The 19,315-nt window shown below is 38.7% G+C and overlaps 2 protein-coding genes and 1 long non-coding RNA gene across 5 annotated transcripts; 1 reads left to right on the top strand and 2 right to left on the bottom strand.

Annotated features, from left to right (window-relative positions):
* Positions 1–1,078: 1,078 nt before the first annotated feature.
* On the bottom strand, positions 1,079–7,947 carry cacfd1 (calcium channel flower domain containing 1). 2 transcript variants are annotated; one of them, XM_031317658.2, is made up of 5 exons: positions 7,284–7,945; positions 5,548–5,620; positions 3,972–4,097; positions 3,628–3,735; positions 1,079–3,207 (listed from the first exon to the last, which is right to left on the bottom strand). In XM_031317658.2, the coding sequence occupies exons 1-5, from the start codon at positions 7,387–7,389 to the stop codon at positions 3,117–3,119; spliced, it is 504 nt and encodes a 167-aa protein (XP_031173518.1). In that variant the 5' UTR covers positions 7,390–7,945; the 3' UTR covers positions 1,079–3,116. The 2 variants fall into 2 exon arrangements, with proteins under 2 accessions (XP_031173518.1, XP_031173519.1); XM_031317659.2 differs by lacking the exon at positions 1,079–3,207 and adding an exon at positions 3,216–3,481 and having other exon boundaries at positions 7,284–7,947.
* A 656-nt stretch (positions 7,948–8,603) lies between these two features.
* LOC116062884 lies at positions 8,604–8,784 on the top strand. The gene is made up of 2 exons (XR_004108129.2): positions 8,604–8,681; positions 8,720–8,784. It is a non-coding gene; the product is annotated as an uncharacterized LOC116062884 (long non-coding RNA).
* A 725-nt stretch (positions 8,785–9,509) lies between these two features.
* On the bottom strand, positions 9,510–14,369 carry ptcd2 (pentatricopeptide repeat domain 2). Of its 2 annotated transcripts, none has more exons than XM_031317656.2 (10): positions 14,120–14,369; positions 13,192–13,284; positions 12,364–12,493; positions 11,994–12,111; positions 11,786–11,864; positions 11,607–11,698; positions 11,374–11,487; positions 11,210–11,284; positions 11,009–11,122; positions 9,510–9,981 (listed from the first exon to the last, which is right to left on the bottom strand). In XM_031317656.2, the coding sequence occupies exons 1-10, from the start codon at positions 14,247–14,249 to the stop codon at positions 9,760–9,762; spliced, it is 1,167 nt and encodes a 388-aa protein (XP_031173516.2). In that variant the 5' UTR covers positions 14,250–14,369; the 3' UTR covers positions 9,510–9,759. The 2 variants fall into 2 exon arrangements, with proteins under 2 accessions (XP_031173516.2, XP_031173517.2); XM_031317657.2 differs by having other exon boundaries at positions 14,123–14,260.
* Between the last annotated feature and the right edge of the window lie 4,946 nt (positions 14,370–19,315).

Genomic DNA, 19,315 nt, shown 5'->3' with positions numbered 1-19,315 from the left:
CGCCCTCTGTTGATTACTCAATGTAAATTACTAAAGTTAAAATGCTATTTGTTTTTTACCATGTTTCCAGATGTTTTAAGATTGATAGTGCATAAAAGAAAAGTCTTTATCTATAATCGGTATCTTTACAGTTCAGAGGCAGCAAATGTACTTATATAGACTAATCCTTGCAAATCAAATCAATTATGATCTATTATGAGAATCAGGCAACTAAATCCCTACAATCTGCACTCAAAGGGCAAGATATTAAGAAAGAAAATGCCTTAGAAGGGAGGGGTAATCCTGAGAAGTGTTGATCATTAACTTTATTATTAATCAAATAGGCACCACCAGTTAAATAACCTCAAAACATCACAGGTAGGTGTTGGTCAAATACTGCTTGCTGGGATGTATGCAATCTATTTGACTTTCGTGCAATGTAACAATACAACAACACAAACTTCAGCTATCCACATAAAATAATCTAACTTTGTGTAGTGTAACACAAAGGGTGTGGTTTATTTGTTAACATGTTCATGTGAAAAAGTACATGTAGGGAAAACATTGACAGAACTCAATATAGCAGAATATAAAGTACTATGAGATGTGAAAAATAAATCTATCCAGTTGCAGTACATTTCCTGAAAATTAATCTTAATGTCTCTTATGCTCTTTATGAAGGCGTTCTTGATTTCTAAATTGAGTATTTAAAAAAAAAAAAGAGGGTTCAATGACGAACTAGACTTGAAGCCGGTTTTGTAATCCAGTCCAGTGAATTACATTATTTTTCTACAGGATATTTGTGTGTGTGTGTGTGTATGTGTGTATGTGTGGGGGGGAATCAATAGGACATCTTTAAAGAAATTGTTTGGCATTTCAGGAAATACACTTATTCGCTTTCAGCATATAAATAAAATGTGAAAAAATGACAACCGTAGGGTACTCTGGATTTCTCTGCATGTAAAGAATTATTCAGCACTCTCAACCTGTTGTTCTTTAATCATTATTAAAAGAAAAAAAATGAAAAACATTCTTGACACAAAAGTATAAACCATTAAGAAGATTGTGAAGGCGACGACACAAGAAGCCAACACCATGGTAGTAGTAGCAAGTTTGTTTAATTCGCGAATTGATAAACAGGATCAGTATTCACATCACAACACACATTATACACATATCCCTTACAGCAAAATATGCACTCAAGTCTTGGATGCACGTCACTGCAATACAATAAAACTGGATGGATGGTTGTGGACAAGGCAAGGGGTTTTATTTTACATCTTATTAAAACTATAGTGTAAGAGGTGTGTAGTGTCTAACTGTAGCATACTGCTGGTGTGTATGTGTAGTGTTTAATCACTTGTGAACGATAGTTGTGCATGTTTTAAATGCTACACAAATGCTTTTCCATCGGCTCAAATGACATACTAATTTCATAGTCATGCTTATGCTAGTTCCCATACATCTATGATCTATTCATGAACTAATTTGTATCTGTTTCACTGTGCATTGTTAAGTATGATACCTGAGAGCTGGTGGTAATTTGTGAATAATCCACTCAGTCACTGACCAGCCAGTAATAGATTTAGGATACAAACAGCTGTAAGAGGTACGTGTAAACAATTATTCCCAAAGTTCCTTTTTACACAACGGAGGCAAGGCAACAAAACACAAACACAAATCGTACATTGCTGAACACTGCATACCTCATTTGAGTGACAAAAGGCAAACCATGGCTCTGGTGATTGTGTGGGATACAGACCAAATCGTCCCTGAATCAAGACACTTCCCCCTCATTGAATTTGTAATGGATGTTGGTAGAGTGTACTAATTAAGACGCATAATAAACACAGCAGATATTCAGTAACATATTCTAAAACGTTGTTTTACATGTTTTAAAAAGGAGAACAAATAAGAACAGTTTTCCAATTCATAATGTACCACAAAATCTGCAGCCACAACACAGCTACCGGCTGCTTGATCATGAGGAACCATACATACACAAGCTGACACATGCACTGAAAGCTTTTCCTAAAAATTCCCTCTATACCAGAGTCCATGCTACCAAAGGTTTAGTGCAGGAATTCCCCAGCTGACCTTAAACCAACTGAACAAATAATATATGAAAGCATACCTTCTTTATCTTTGGGTATACGAGAAACATTCCCCAATGTTAAACATTTCTCTAATGCCTACGTATATTTTAAAATGCATTCAGGCTGCAATTCAGAGTTTTGTCTGCACAGTGGGTAGAATACTGTAATATCAAAATTACTCCTATTTTCTTTACTCAAAAGTAGTCCAATGAAGGTACATTTTGGGACTCAAATACAGGAAAAACTCACGAAAACGTGAGGCGTTTTACAGATCTGTTGTACTAAAAGTCAGGCGTTTTTTTTCGATAAATATTACAATAAAGTAGTTTTCACTGTTAACTAAGTTGACTTTTATCATCTACATTCACTGCTTAAAGTAGGTTCTTCGGATTAAACGCAGAGTTAACGCAACAGGCTTTGGAAACCCCACTGGCCAATACTTTCCCATGATAATAAGGTTAGAACTGCAAAAGAGCTGATATCAATATTTGTGTCTGCTGCTAAAACAAGTCTGAACCCCATGTTACCATTGGACTTATCTGTACCCACTTCACTCTCCAAGTGAGACACATTTGAATCAGCCTCAACGTCATAGTGAATAACCTGATAACCTTAAGTTAATTATGTACATTTTACATTCACATTAATTTAGCTTTCGGATTTCCTGAAAGGTTCTTGGGCTAGAAAGATGTACCTCACATTTTTCCTGCAGAAAAATGGTTTACAACTGACAGCAGCAACAAACAACAAAGGGAAAAAAATAATAAATACAACCCATGAGGAGACCATAAACCATGAAAAACAAAACATACAATCTATGGTATCGAGTTATGGACTTAATCCAACGCCAATCCGTTTGGATACTATTAGGTCAGGACAACAAGAATGCAGCAGTGTAAGTAAATAAGTAAACTCAGTACCATAATTATGTAGTGACAGAAATGGGAAAGAGGAAAGAAGCATGGAGGAAGAGGTAGGATGGATGGAGGGCGGTAACAACTGAAGAAAATAGAGGAAGAGGAGGGTGGAAAGGCAGATGCCTTACTCCGGAGCCCCATTTGCCGTTTCTGTCATCTTCTCTTCATCTGCCTGTTTCTGATGCTGCAGTCTGGCATAAGTCACTGCGTCTCCCCTGAGAGAGAGAAAGAAGAAAAAAAAGAAGACAGGATGCGAGAGAAGGAGGGTAACAAAAAGTTATGACGAAGGAGAGGTGGGTAGAAGAAAAAGCGGGTATGACAGGAGAGGATGACAGTTTAATTGCAAGGTTATTACATGGCTCACCTTGTCAGAAGTGAATTTGCATGAATAAAAAGGATCATTAGGGTTGTTAGATGCATAAAATAAAAATCTTATTAAGTGATTAGAATGTGGAATACTGCATTAATAAGGGACTGTTTTAATATGACCTTTTAGAGGAGTGTTTTTATGAGTGAGATATCAAGAGATACGAGTGATTACAATTATTGTACCGCTTTTATTCAAATAGATACTAAAAAAGAAATGTTTTTCTGATATAACGGCATTACATGGTACAAACTACTAACAGACTTACTTTTTGCCTAAAGACGCAAGGCCGTACAGAACTCCTGTAGCGAAGGCGATGGCGTTTCCAAACAAGGTGGTAAAAGAGAAACTCAAGAATACAGGAAACAGAGCCATCCTAAAAATGAGCAACCAAAGGGACAGCCAACCAGAGACAAAAACAAACAAGTCAGTAAATCATATTAAGTACATGCTGGAGTTGAAAGAACCACATTTCCAAAAGTATGTCCAACAGCTTATGCAATGTTATTAACTATCAGATATTCACATTCCAAAAATGTAATTTTTCATACAGTGAAGTACAGTCTCCAATGACATCAACCGTGTACAATTCATTTTTCAATTTGTTCTTACCCACAGTAGAAGAAGGCTTTCTGCCAAGGTTTGAATTTATCTGCACGGGCTGCTACTGCGTTAGCAAACTCTATGAACTGGCAACAGAATGGGACTTCACATAGGAACAGCACAAAGGCATTTAACCTAGACACAGGAGGAGAGGACACAAACACAGCAGTCAATTACCTAGTGCCCTTCCATCTCAAATACTGTAAAACTCAAGTCTGGAAGAAATTAAACGCAGCAGCTGGGTAGAAAGGAACCATTATGCTTAGGGCTGCTCGATTACGGAAAAAAAAATCATAATCACAATTATATTAATCAATATTGAAATCACAATTATTGAACCTGATTACCCATTGACTTTTGGAAAGATGTTGCATTTATAGAACTTAAAGCTTTGTTTTGAACTTTTTGATATTAATGAACGTCCGTTACATTCAAGCCGTTGACAAATGAGTTACTACAAAGCTAATAAAGACTATCAGCTCCACCAAACTCTCTCTGTATTTCTCATTGTGTCTATGTTCAGAAGATTGTGTTGCCCGATCACGTTTAACATATGATTAATTGCACAGCCCTAAGTATGCTGTCATTGCCATTCAAGGTGTTCAAATTGGGCTTGGCTGGAGCACTAATGCTCACATGCTCACTGTCATGAAAACAGCAAGAACGTTTCTACAGTGAGCCTGTAAGTGGAACTTGGACTGTTATTTTAATAATCGATTAATCTGCCAACTATTTTCTAAAACATATTCAGTTTAATATCACATTAGACAAAGAAAAGAAGATCTAAAAGAAAAGAAGAGAAGATGCTTGCTTAACAAAAAAAAAAAAACACTGATCGATCAAATAGATGCTGATTCATATTATGTTGATCAACTTAATTGATTAATCAACCAATAATTTCAGTTCTAAAAGGCTCTTTTGATTCTGGTGTGATCTGGAGTAAAGAATACAAAGGGCAGAATGTCTTCATGACACTTTTATTAATCAATCTTTATTTCTAGCTAGCATTGTAGCTAAGCTATCAATGCAAACAGTTTTAACCTGGAAAAAAAACACACAGTTGGCTTTTCTGTGGCATGTGCTAAAGTCTTCAAATTTGATCAAATCTTTGGCACGGCATGTTCATGTCAAGAATTCCTCCACACCTCTGCATTTGAGGAGTAGGTGTGGCCACATGGCTACATGAGACTCCTGCTCACTATCGATGTAAAATAATACTGTATGTACAAATAGAGGAATGTAAATCAATAGATAATACGAGTGCATAATGCATGATATAAATACAGTATATAACAAAAACTGTAAATCTTAACAGTAAAGCTACAATTAAAGTATTGTCTCATTCAATAGATTAAATGATTAATTTAAAACCGTTTCACTGTGCATTGTGTATGTGACAGCAAACTGGACCGGAGCTTAAATGAATAATAGCATACAGCACTCTGTCTAGTCTAAATAAGTGGTTTTATAGTATGTTGTCTTTTCTCCTCAATACCAACAGATTATAAAAATGGTTTGGCCTATGGAATGTGAATGAGCTAATACTAGTACATTAAATTAAGCGTAACAAGCGTTAAAGACTTACACCATCCAAACTCCAGCAGCAATGTTTAAAGGGTTCACCGTGACACAGTTCCACACTCCTGAGACGGCACAGGCTGCATGATTTGGACAAGAGAAAAGACAAAGCAAAAGGGCTGCTATTAAGATAAACCACATGACAGATTGTGAAAATATTAGGCCTGACCATTAGGCTTTGGCATTTTATAGTATGTGAAATATCTCAAGAGGGCAGAATAGATCCGAGAATGATATACAGTATGTGGATGTATAGAGATCCAGTTCAGTCACTACTGTTTTTTTTATATACTGCTTGGTTAGTACTGACTGTACACTATAAACAACATAAGAAAATCAGCAATGCGGAACATACGGAGCATGTACAGTATGTGGAGACAAATGTATAACAAACATATTTATTTCAATATGAGCACATGACTGCCTTATATATAAAGCAGTTTGGAAACATCTGGGGAAAAAACATAAAATGATGGAATCCAGGACTCATACTGTATCTAGATGTAAAAGTTATCATGACACATGCTTAGGCCGAAAATTAAACCCATTTAAAACAATGATAACCAAAATAAAATAATAAAATAGTTGCTGATTAATTTTCTGTTGTTCTGTTTCAGCCCTTGAACAAAGCAATCACTACTGCTATTAGTTTCACCTGTGCTTTTCCTGCTGTAACAAGTCAAAATGTCAAATGTGAGAAAGATCTATCACTAGTCACACCTCCCCATCAACATCAACTAATGTATTCCTTTTTTACGACTGAGAAGGAAAGCAGATGTCAAAAAAGCACCAGCCATTTCTTCCAACATTTCACAATAAGTCACAATCAAATCTAATCTAAGTCTATTATTTACTCAATGTGGTATTTATAAAGGGCACACAATGTTTAATGTTCAACCAAAATGCTAAAACATTTGGTGTTTTAAAACTTTGGACTGTCAGTCCATACACCAATTTCAAGCTGAAAATCTACAGTGAGAAGAGAGGGTAAATATGCCTAGTTTCTATCTTTGCTTATATGTGAACTATCAGGCCAGACTAGCCCACACTGCCACAAACAGTGGAAGAACAATGTAGCATATCCTGCCCCTTTAGACCATCCAGCCTCCTTAATAATACAGATCCCATTGAATATGCAGTGCCCTAGGTAGTTAATGTGATACAGGCACTGTGACTCTGGTGTCAGTCTGTGAAGGAGAGCTGCAATGCTACTGGAAAACCGCAAAGCCAGCAGTAAATAGCACTGTCTCACACTGAACTCCTGAAAGTGAAAAACCTACCTGTGGTGGACTGTGTGTTCATATCACATAGTTTTAATTTAATAACAAGCTGTTATGGAATGAGCATGTCATGTAAACAAGCGGTGCCCAACAGTGGCTGCTGCAGTGAGGGGACAATAGTCTGTGACAAAGCTTTTGTCTGGCGTGGCTGAGCAACTGAAGTGAGGTTTATACACAATCAAAAACATGTTTTTCCCCAATTGTAATATGATGCCCTTTCTGTCCTGTCTCTCCTCTAATCATCATATTAATGCAGATATGCAAAAGAGAACACACAAACAGTATAAAAGTATGATGAAAAGTCAACAAATGTCATAGAAAATAGCAAAAATCTAATGTCATTGTAAACTGGTAACGTCAAATACACAGCACACTCAGTAGTAGTATTTATCTCGGCGTATCATTTACTTATTTACTTATCAAGTGATATTAGAAATGTACTTTCATAACTAACGTTACTTACATACTCCTCCCAAAACTCCAGCTATTTTGCAGAGCCATCGGTACCACCATGTCATGCCATCATCCTCCGGAGTGGGTTTAGTGGACGCTGCAGCTTCGGTACTCATTGTGTTTTTCTAGCTATGTTAGCTAAAGCTACCCAAATCCAATATTTACAGATGTCGCCTCAGACGACCTAACAATAGCTAAGTGAAGTTAGCTAACGTTAGTCAATCTATGTAGTAAGACAAGCTATGGTCTCAACAAAGTAACCACTAATTTTCTTATATTACGACACAGCGGTCGCTATCAGTAATAGCAGATTTAAGTTCAACTTTTTAATCTTTTTTTCCTTTGTGTGTTCGTTTTGTGGCCAGCCGAAATGATGTTACCAGCAGCTTTTCACACAGCTTCTCCCGTCAGTTAGAACCAGCTAACTGGCTAGCTAATGCTAAAGAGCACCGCCTCCCAGCTGCCGATAGGAGTGTAGCTATATCACCGCTGCATCCGTCCTGAAAGGTCTTGTAATCTTATAGTTATAGATGAACAAACACTACACCGAGCTCACTTTTTACTACCTTATAACTGTACACTATTAGCTAACACTGTTTGTTTGGGTCCATGTAGCTGCTCCGTTGTTCTCCTCCCTGGCTGCTCAGCCGATGTAGCGGTGCATTGTGGGAGGGATTTGATGTGCACCATTGTTTGTTTACATGTTCCGATTATGGTTCCGATCAGCAGATTTGGATTAATAATGAGTATTTTACCACACATTTTGTGAGTGTCACAGTGTACAGATTAAAGGCTTTGGGGCGGCAGATTTAGAGATTTTATTTGTTTAATATCAATGGAAGTTATGACATGCCAGGTATGGCTTTAGGTCCCCAGTTTGTGCCTTTTAATGTATTACCATTACATTTAAGTCACAGAGAAAAGCATTTTTTTGGAGAAAAATGCCTTTGGAAAGGTTGTTTTAAGGATAGGTTCACAATTTTCCAAGACTGTCTTAAGACAACATGCAGGTGCCCATATTAACACTGAAACAGGTTTTGCTTGCTGCATTCCTCCTGTTCATTCACACAGATCTAGAGGTCCCTCTCATGCACTTTCAATAGGAAATCCTAAAAGACTCTTCTAACCATCTGGATGACAAAAGGGTTTTTACCCATTTCTCAAGTTGTGACTCCAGGAAGCTGGCACGAGCTGCCAACTTTGTTGTGATTTGGAAATCAGGGACGCAACTTGGGAACCAGGTTAAAATTATTTGATCGATCAGCGGATGAGATATCTTTTCATCTAGATGGTTGATGGTTAATTTTGTTCTAAAAGAGAGTAATTTTGGAAGATATCCACATTATTTCTCTAACTCAGATTGCTGAAGCCTCATATTAACTTCAGATAAACGTTGGCATATTTTTTTGTAGGAAAGGATCTCTTAATGGCCATTATAAATAGGAGGTGTGATAACAGCTTGCAAAAGCTCTTTTAATGAACATCTGGGCACCTGGGTGTTGTTTTTGAGACACACTTGAAAAAAATGAGAACCTATTCTTTAAAGATTGCAAAACAAACCTGATCTGCCAGCATCCCTAGAGCATCAAAGCAAGACAAATAATCTTTTTTTTTTCAATTATTAAATATCCGATTAATCTTTAATCACTCAGTCACACTTTTATATACAGTACAACACATTCTTCCCAAAACACTTATTATGCATAGATCCTTGCAAGGAAATCCACTGCCATTGGTGTGATGGTGTAAAATTCTCTCAGCAGCTTTCTGTTAAAGTACCTGCTGCACAAAAGAAGATTTTTGACCTTTTTCATCAAATTTGGATAGAGGAAACACAAAAAAGGGACAGAAGTCCAGTCTGCAGATGGATGACTATGTCTGTGTCTAAGGAGAGGTAGAGACAGTAATCATGACAAAGTCTACTCTAGCCAGAGTTAGTGTTTTTTAGTCTATATCTACGACGTTCCACTTCCAGGATTGCTCTCGTTCTGCCGGGAAATTCCACCGAATGTCACTCTTTTCGGATGTCCGTTACCTTCCGCTTTCTTTGTGTTGCAATTGTAAACTCCGGTCGATTTATGAGAACTATGGTTAACTGCTCCTCAGATCTCTGCAGGGTAAAAAACAATACAGCTAGCTAGACTTTCTGTCAAATCTGAGTTTTCTGATGCACGACTAAAACAACCTTTGAACGTACACGTTCCACCAAAACAAGTTCCTTCCCGAGGAAATTTTACAGCGGCACCGTGGCTCCACTCAGCATTTAGCACCGCCCGAGACGATTGTGATTGTTATAAAGAACTGCCAATAAACGAGAGCACGTTGTTCTCCCATACCCGATTGCTGTGTGGACTAGCCAGACCCTCCTTCGCAGCGCTGTGGAGGAAGGTCTGGCAATACGAGACTAGTGTTTTTTGACTGATTGCGTTCAGCCTCATATCAGAGCCTTTAGTTAAAGCAGGCTTTGCAATGGCACACAGCTTCTCTCACTCTGACAGCAGAGTGGACTGTAGTGGCTTCAGCGTCCTTCGGCTGGTCCTCCTCTCCTCCATTATTAGCGCTGGTTTCCTCCTCCCTGTGGGTGTGTGGCAGAGAATGCCATCGAGGGTCTGCTGGGTCACCTGATCAGCTCGCTCAAGATGAGTGATTATCTGCTCTACTTTCATCATGTGTGGTCCGCCCTCACTCTGTAAGCGCAGCAAATCCACCTGAAACAGGTCACAAGTCAAGTCTAAATCAATTTATTTTATATAGCTCAATATCACAATTTGCCTCAAAGGCCTTTACAATCTGTACAGCAGGCAGCTGTCCTTTTCGACTCTTGCTTCAGATAAGAAAAAACTCCCCAAACAAACCCCTTTAATGGGGAAAAGAATCCTGTAGCTTGTGTAAGAAATATTTCATCACAGTTATTCTGATCAACAATCCCAGTAAAGGATACTCCAATCCTTTTCATTTTTACCTTAGGTTTGCCAGTCTGTTCACAGATTTTTTTTTTTATGAAGATGAATATCAATTGCAGGAATAGTTTTAAACATTTAATTACTGCATCCTTAGCTATCCCCGTCACAGTTTTTTTTAAGTAGCATCTGTGTTGCAAACTGTGTGGTGTGTTATGGCCCTGACACACCAACCCAATAATCGGCCATCGGACAGTCTGGCGAGGTCAGTGACTCTAATCTGTTCGGTGGGTTCCGTGCCGTCGTCCGTCGGAGGAGGTGTCGGCCTTCATTTTGGCCGACCTGACTTGCTGGGTCAGAGGGCGTGCAGTCAGACTCAATGACCAATCTGATTGGTGGAGTGCTAACCCGGAAATGACGAGCGGGAAACTGACCTTTGTCGATCTGAAATGAAGACAGATTCAGCAACTGCACGGCCTATTTTTCGCTTAAAATGTTTTCAGAAACACTATCTTTGTAAAATATGAGATCGTATTCTGAACGAGACGCAATTATGTCCGGATGAAAAATCCGGGAGCAGCCAGACCCACGTGACGCGTTTGTCCAATCAGCTGTTTGTTTTCATTTTTTGGGCGACAATACAGATTAGCGCCGCCTGCTGTTATGGAGACCTATTACATCTCGCGAACCCGCAGAACATACGCTCAAGTCGGCGTCGCTTCGGTGTGTTCTAAGGCACTTTTTGGACCTCGGGGAACCGACTGATCAGTCCGACTGCCTTTTCTGCCAACGGTCAGCCGTTGGGTTGGTGTGTCAGGGGCTTTATAGGACTTACCACCTCCTGAGAAAATTCAGGCTTCTTCACAAAAGAAGGGCTTTTAAGCAGCATGGCTGCAGACAGGATGGAAATGGCATCTGCCAGCGCTCCTGACCTTGCTAGTATGATAACCTAAATCACAATAAAAAAAGGATATATTAATCATTGAACAATGGCAAGAAAAGAAATGTATACCACAGTTATATGATGTACCATTACCTTTAAATTTTGGCATAATCTGCTGTCAGTGCTCATTATTTTTGAGTACAACGACTGTGCCTTTACTATATCATTCTGGAACAAAAAACAAACTATTGATTATATAATATTATTCACATCTTTCTGCATGAATAAAAGGAATAGTAGAAGAAGGTACAACTTACTCGTCTAAGTGCAAGTGCTACAGCAAAGCAGTAAGCATGTCTGGGGATTAAGTGCCCTTTGGTCTGCCCCTCCTCTATCAGAGCAGTGCAGATCCTGTAGGACTCCGCCGTGTCCTGACCAACATAAAACAGAACATTAACTCACTCCGAAGAGTTTGTACATCTTAAAACAAACAGAACTCTTGGGACTGTCATTTTAAAATAGACTTAATAAAACTGTATTGATCATTTACCAGTTTATAGCAGATGCCAGATGCCAGCGTCAATGTGTCTTTGTTGAATGGTACACCTTGGTTCCTCATAGTTCTTAGTACCTCCAGGGCATCTGCAATAGCCAAAGTTGGGAATATTATACACATGTGATAATAATTTCAGAAAAAAACAAACACTGGGAGGTTAATCTGTCACTTACTTTCATAAGAGCCTTTTGTGAATAACATGTCTAAGGTGATGTTAAAGGAGGTTGCGTCGTTGAAAAATTCTCTCATACTCTGTTCAGACAAGTGAGAGGATATGTTACCAGTCCAAGTCGGCTCTTAGAAAAAGTATCAATCCTGTCTTAGTTTTGCCCCTGATGACACTGTTGCAATAGTAAAGGTTTTGGTTAATGCAAGATTTACCTTATCTGTAAGTGTAGCAGCAGCCAAGTCCTCCAGACCCAGCTCATAGCACAGTCTCACGAAGAGAGGACCAAACTTAAACTCTCCATACACCAAGTTCCGGTTCTCTGCATGGTACCTTGTGAGTGCAAATTAAAAAGATCAATATACATAATTCAGATACTTGATACATGATGATAGTCAAAGCCATTGAAGACATTTGTTTTTCTCTGTGAAATGGGTAGAATCGAATTTCCTTCTTTCTAATGTTTGTGAAAGGCAATTTAGAGAAGAGGAGGGGATAAGACAAATTTAGGTTCTGAAATCATCTACTTTGCATAAAAAAATGTGTTTTCGCTTTACAAAATTGCCAATTAAGGATGTACTATACCTATAAATGGCATCTCTGGCTATCACCATGTCATCTGCAGACTGGCACAAGTGAAGGAGAAGCTTCAGCTCATCTCTCAGTATCAGCTCATTCCTTTGAAGCTTCTGACTGAACAGCTCTATATAATTTCCTGTAAAATTGGGTGAAAATATGAGCTCTTACTGTACAGTGTGTATCGTAACATAAAACGTGACATAAAACTGCAGCTTTAAAAGGTACACTGTGTAGGAATTTCTCCCATCTAGCGATGAAATTGTATTTTGCATTCAAACGAATAGTGCTCTCTGGCGCCTCCTCGCTTTTTCAAATGCGTGTTGCAACTACGGTAGCCGTTATGTACCAAGAAGCTATGACAACATGTCTTCCAATTTTCGCTTTTTTGGTGACGAGGATTACTTCTCCTGTGGCTCGGCATAAGTATGATCCTCCATTATGAACTAAAGTGCAGTGCAGGCTTTCATTTGCTGGGTTGGCGACAAGCGCCTCTCACTGATCTCCTTCTCCGTTTCAGCTTTTCAGTCATGTGACGCTGGCTCTGAACGAAAACACGTTGTGGATTGGCTAGACAGGTAGGCTAGTGCTTTATGTCCCTCTCAGCGATTATAGTTTTTCAAAATGGCAGAACGACATGGAAGCCTCCATGGACTTGCCCTCCAATGTAAATACAGATAAGAAATTCTTCGCTTACGAGGATAAGTCAGATCATTGGCAGAGGCAATTTTACACCAATGAGGACATATTTATGAATGAAGACGTTGATTTTAGCTAATAAAATACTCAAAACACTACACAGTGTACCTTTAAAGCCAATGACGAGAACTACTTCACCTTTCATTCCAGTGACAAGGTGAGCCACAGCCAGCTTCCTTTGCTGGAAGTCTTGTAGTTTGATAACATCTTCTGACAACAGATGCCTCTTAGCTGCAGAGAAAACAGTTTCCAATAACCAGTGGTGAAAAAGGTAAAAGTAGCAACACTACAGTGTTGAAATAAAGTATACAAAGTATTACCACCACCAAAATATATGTACCAGAAGTAAAAGTACTCATTATGCAGAATGGCCCATTTCAGAATAATGTATATCATGTTATTGGATTATACTGTAATAAGTGATGCGGTAAAGGTGGAGCTAATTTCAGTTACTTCATATATTGCTGATTAGCTTAACCTATGCTAATAACAAAATATAATATATAATGATGTATTAGTTGATTTAAAAAAAATATACATTTGCCTCCAAAATGTAGTGGAGTAAAAGTATAAAATAGCAACACTCAAGTAAAGTACAAGTAGGCCTACTTCAAAATTGTACTTGAGTAAATGTACTCAGTTACTTTCCACCACTACCAGTAACTTTAAACATGGCGTGGAGTTGGGTGGTAAAAAATAAAGCTGGTATAATGTCATGTCAGTTATCACCATTGGGAGAAAAAACACCAAAAATAAATTTCAAGAAAGGTAAATCCCTTGAGAAGCCATCGTATCATAATTTAGCCTAGCTGGATAGCTTGTACAATATGACTTAACATTTCAAACAAAAACTAAAAAGGCCAGCATGCAACTGCTACAAAACACAGTTACATCGAGTTTTGGTGGATTTTTATGAAACGTTAAAACCATTTAAAGTCACTGTTACAATATCTTTGTAAACGTGGGTTATTTACAAGCTGCTTTTGTAGCTTCTCTGCCTGTGTAACCAGCCAGTCAACGGTCACCTGTTTATCTGACACTTATTGACAACTTTTATTTGTCTTACCTCCTATACAGCCTTCAATCCAGCCTGGCTGTAAAACACCACAAAACAGTCCTTTGGAGGACTCATGTACTAACGACCGAAAACATTTACCAATCCTCGCCAGCGCCATAGTGCCCACTGACTGTACCATGGAAAATGAAAACAAAGGGGGTGCAGTTGGAGATATTATAGAGTTTGAAAACGCCGATTGCTGGCCAAATAATAGTGAAACATAATTTAAAATGTACTGGTACGTGATGACTATTTTAAGTGGAGTAGAACAGCGAGTGTAGCTATTTGTTTTAATGTTGTAATACGCAGCACGCAATTTGGTTTCATCCAATATGGCAGCGCCCTGTGATCCGGCGCAATAGTCTCTTAATCAATACATCCATGGTATGAGTACATGTTATCGTCATTTATTTCTGCTCTGTTACATGAAGCTCTGTTCATTTTTGTGTTACGTGTTTAAACGGCACAAAAACGGCGCTGTTTTTAGTATTTTATTCACAAAATATGTTAATATTTTAACATACAGGTGGCACTGTTGCACTGCATTTTAATACATCCATGCTTGCAGCACGCAGACAAACTGCTGCCAGGAAGTTTGTAGTCTCGCGTAGACTCCACACAGTATCTCCACACCGAAGTTGGACATTTGGGACACAATAATGTATTGGACACAGACACTCATGCCAATATGCACTTTTGGCCTTTTATTATAGGCTATTATACAGTATTTAAATACAATAGGATATGTTTGTACCTGTATGTATGCATAGATGTATCTATTACATGTTTGCTGTTTTATTTAGTTTGTATGCCTTATGAACTGCTTTTGTATGGTGCTATACAAATACATTTGAATTTGAACTTTAGTGGTAGCCTATTGGTTGTCATTGCTATTTAGAAACAATTGAAGATATACCCTCATAATGCAAATCAAGCAACAACAGGGAAAGACACTCAAGAATTAAGAATTTAACTGTTTATTGATCCCCAGTGGGGAAATTACAATTGACACTCTGTTTGTTAGAGTTAGACGTTTGATGAGTTAGACACACACACACACACACACACACACACACACACACACACACACACACACACACACACACACACACACACACACACACACACACACACACACACTAATGGAGAGATGTCAGAGTGAGTGGGCTGCCAGTGTTGGACCAGCACGGGTACGGTGCCTTGCTCAAGAGCGTACTGGGACTTGAACCGCCGACCCTCCGGTTTCCCACCCAACGCCCTACGGACTGAGCTACTGCCACCCTCAATATTGTAACAATGCCATTATCAATGCTAAGTCAATTAATGTGCCATTTATATTTAAATGAAAATAGTTTTTCAGGCCTTGACTTCATGATTAGAAAGCTAAGGCCTATACAGCATAAGAGTCATGTGTACTTGTATACTGTATAATATGTACAGTGTGGGCCTCTGTTAAGTGCTTTCCCCTGTTTCAAACAACTATCACACCAGATCCTCTAGATGCTTTAGAGTCCCCAGAGTCTGAACTTGGCAATACTGCATTTTCGCACTTCACACCCCGGGTCAGGAATAATTAACAAGACAAACTTTATAGGAGACATTCAAACGCCACATCCAAAACACATTTTAAGAAGAGTGTTACTGTTTTAAATAGTCACACTCTCTTCTTTATGCCATTATGAAAATTATTTATGTGACTTCATCCATTTTGGCCCCGGCCTCTCTTGTAAAAGAGATCATGTATCGCAAGAGAAACCATTTAAACTAAATTACTCTATACACTTGTATAAAAAGGCAATACATTATGTTATAGTAGCAGTAACAGTTCAGAATTGCTTGCACAGTAATTCTTTTTGGTATTACTATTTGGCTATGTTATTTTGGTTATGTTGGAAAAATTAAAGTTAGAAGTACGACTATCATCACATTTAAAGAGATTTGCATTGCCCTCCACTCCCACACTAGTATAGGAGTCCTCAGTGGGCACCAAACCTTGCCACTAGTTAGTGTACCCATTGACCTATACACAGCATTACATAACTGGGACAGCAAGGAGTTCTGCTGCATTTTCTATGTGATGTTGTGGTCATACATTTGAAATTTAACTAGGTTCCTCTTGACTCCTTGTAACAATGCTGAATAATTTGTATAGTGTTAAAACTGTACTTTTACTCTGATAGAAGTAAAGTCTTATTCAATTGTTTATTATACACAAATGTAAAACTGTATGCATGAGAAAATTTCATAATATAATCTGATGTTTTTTGTTTTGTTTTTTTCCATACAGGATTTAATGATACAATGGGATTTTCCACTGCAGGCGGTGAAAAGACTTCTGTGGAAACATAATTGCCAAACCTGCAACCATTTGGAGACGTACTTTTGGAGAAGATTCATTACAATGCTTAAGGTGCTTCTTAAAGTAACTCCAAAGATAGCCTATCTTGCACAGAGAAACTAGGGCTGGGACAGGGAGTTCCCCACTGTTGCCTTGGCAACAAGATCTCAGCCCATCCTGGCGAGATTGCTTGCTCAGCCAATCAGACACAGGGCCTTGGATAATTTATTGAATCCTGCAAGGTGTGTGTGTGTGTGTGTGTCTCTGTGGGTTTCTCTCTCTGTGCCTATGTGTTTGCATGTATTTAAAAGCAGGTTTTACAACATAAAGCTCATCTAAAGGGTTAAGTGTGGGGGCAGGCTTGTAGTTCATGGTGAGTTGCTCAAATAATGCACCAATCAACAGGGAAATATAGAACTGTTTGTAGGGGAGGTCTATTTTAGCACTCAGACTTTGATTTCCCAAACAGCCACACTTACATCCTCTTTGATTTATCCCTGCATGCACTTCCCTTTGGTTTTGGAAAGCGCCTGGGGTGTCCCATCATCATTAATAAATGTCCCCACTGAAACAGTTTTGGAACAGAAGAAAAAAGAAAAACAGCTGGTACCGATTACTGTGTCAGACTGTGTGCCACTGTTCTAAAGCCACTGCCCTTGAAAGACAATTAAATAGATTTATATGCATGTCTATTCACTCAGTGACTGATTTTGTACTAAATCATAAACGCCTGTGGCTGAGTGTTGGGGTTGGATAAATAATAGGGATGCGCTCTCATTTGCATAACTTGTGTATAATAATGTAATACTATATGGAAGGAAATATAAAAGCGTTTCACTAACTGGTGTGCAGTATATTTACTGAAACAGCTCTTAGCAACTGGCTCAGACATCAGACATGTTGACACGTGGTCCCCCACTGTACAGCAAATGGATGCTGAATTGTTCAGACCTGTCTCTGCTTTATCTATTAGTGTCCCTGGGGTGTCTGATCGAACAGGTTCTTTAGTTCTTCACTACATACTGGAGGAGCTAAATACACCCTAAATTGATGTTATTTTTCTCATGACATGTTTCATGTTCTACATGCAGTATCCTATATATAATTTTAGATTCATATATTTTTTTTCATTTTCCTTTGCATTAGAATCAGTAGTGGAGTATAAGCTAGTGCTGTTTGTAGCCACTTTACATGTTCTCCCTTTGCAGGTGTTGATCATGAATGTATGAGCATCATTTTATGACAATCCATCCAGAAGTTGTTGCGATATTCAGGCTGGACCAAAGTAGAAGACCGACCGACCGACCGACCGACCGACCGACCGACTACCATTGCCATACTTGAATTATGCTGCTAGCATGGCTAAAACATTCAAACAATTTCCATACATGCATGATAAATTACATACCACAAAGTTTAACCCACAAAGTCAGGCAAATACCTGTAACCACAGTCGAGAACAATGTCAAAACACTCACACACAGCTTTTATCTTAGCTTTGTTACATCACTTAAGACTAAACTAAGTCTCTGTCCCCACCGTATCTCTCTGGGGGAACTTAAACGCCTCATCAATCCTGTATGGCTCTCAGGGACACTCGTCACCAAGGACGCCAAAAGAAACAACTTCCCTCCTAGGCCACATTGTCCCTTATAGCCAATCATCTGTGTGAACATGACATTAACTTTGCTGCCAATGTTGTGTTCTATATTATCAAAACAGAGGAGTTTGTTTTTAAGAATGTGGTCAGTCAGTTGGACCACCACTTCGGTCCAGAATGGAATATCTCAATAAGTGGATGGATTGCTATGAAAATTGGTACAGACATGCATGTCTCCCTCAGGATGGACTGTAATAACTTGGACACAGAACATTATATTAACATCAGCAGGTCAAAATTAGTATTTGTCAAATGCGTTGGGTTATGACCAAATACCTGTAAAACCAAAAACATATCAGCTTCAGCTATACTTGTGGTTAGTGTTATTTAGCAAATGTCACTATGCTAACATGCCAAACTAAGATGGGGAACATTGTGAACATTATACCTGCTAAACATCAGAAAGTTGGCATTGTTATTGTCAGCAAGTTACCATGCTGATGTTAGCATTTAGCTCAACACAACACTGTACAGACTCACACAGCCGCTAGCGTGGCCATGGCTGACTCTAGTCTTGTTTAAACTAATTGTAAAGGTGTAACTTCTTTGGACATGTAAACAGCAAAACTATTTTTATATAATCAATACTCACTTCTATGTGAGATATTTGGATTTGTGATATCTTTGAATTTGGTACAGTTTATGATTCTGTGCAATGAGCAATAGGCTCAGTGGAAGAGACAATTTGTAAAAGGCATTTTTATTTTATATCCCAGTCTCAATATATAACATTATAGGAAATAACACACTGTCTTTAAAATACAATAAATCAAGCTAAGTTTAGCCAGGAAGACTATGTACTCACTCATTCTCATTCACCTCACTCTCCCTCTCCTCCTGCTTTACATTACCAGCTGATTAGGGGGCGTTTACTCTTTTAGTTAAACCAACCAGGTTTAGCCACAATCTCTATAGGCCAATCGCATTCTTGCTGTCAATATTTAAATGTTTTCCACTCTGTTGCTGTCAGATCTCATTTCAGTGTGAGTCATTGTGACCCTCCTCCTCCCCGTTCACCTCCAGTTCAGCAATTCCAGCTCCCAGGTCTGAGCTCACCAGACCTCGCTCGTCTTCTCATTTCATCCAGATCTCAGCATCCTCTGCATTCATCCCCATCACCACTAGTGTCTAGACTCCATCAAGGGGGTAGCTTACATACTCACGCCTTCTTGGTCCCCCTTTAAATATGATAACGTCACGATGGGAA

Source organism: Sander lucioperca, chromosome 14 (genome assembly GCF_008315115.2).
Source record: "Sander lucioperca isolate FBNREF2018 chromosome 14, SLUC_FBN_1.2, whole genome shotgun sequence".
Taxonomy (NCBI): Eukaryota; Metazoa; Chordata; class Actinopteri; order Perciformes; family Percidae; genus Sander; species Sander lucioperca.
This window is presented reverse-complemented; position numbering and strand designations above follow the sequence as displayed.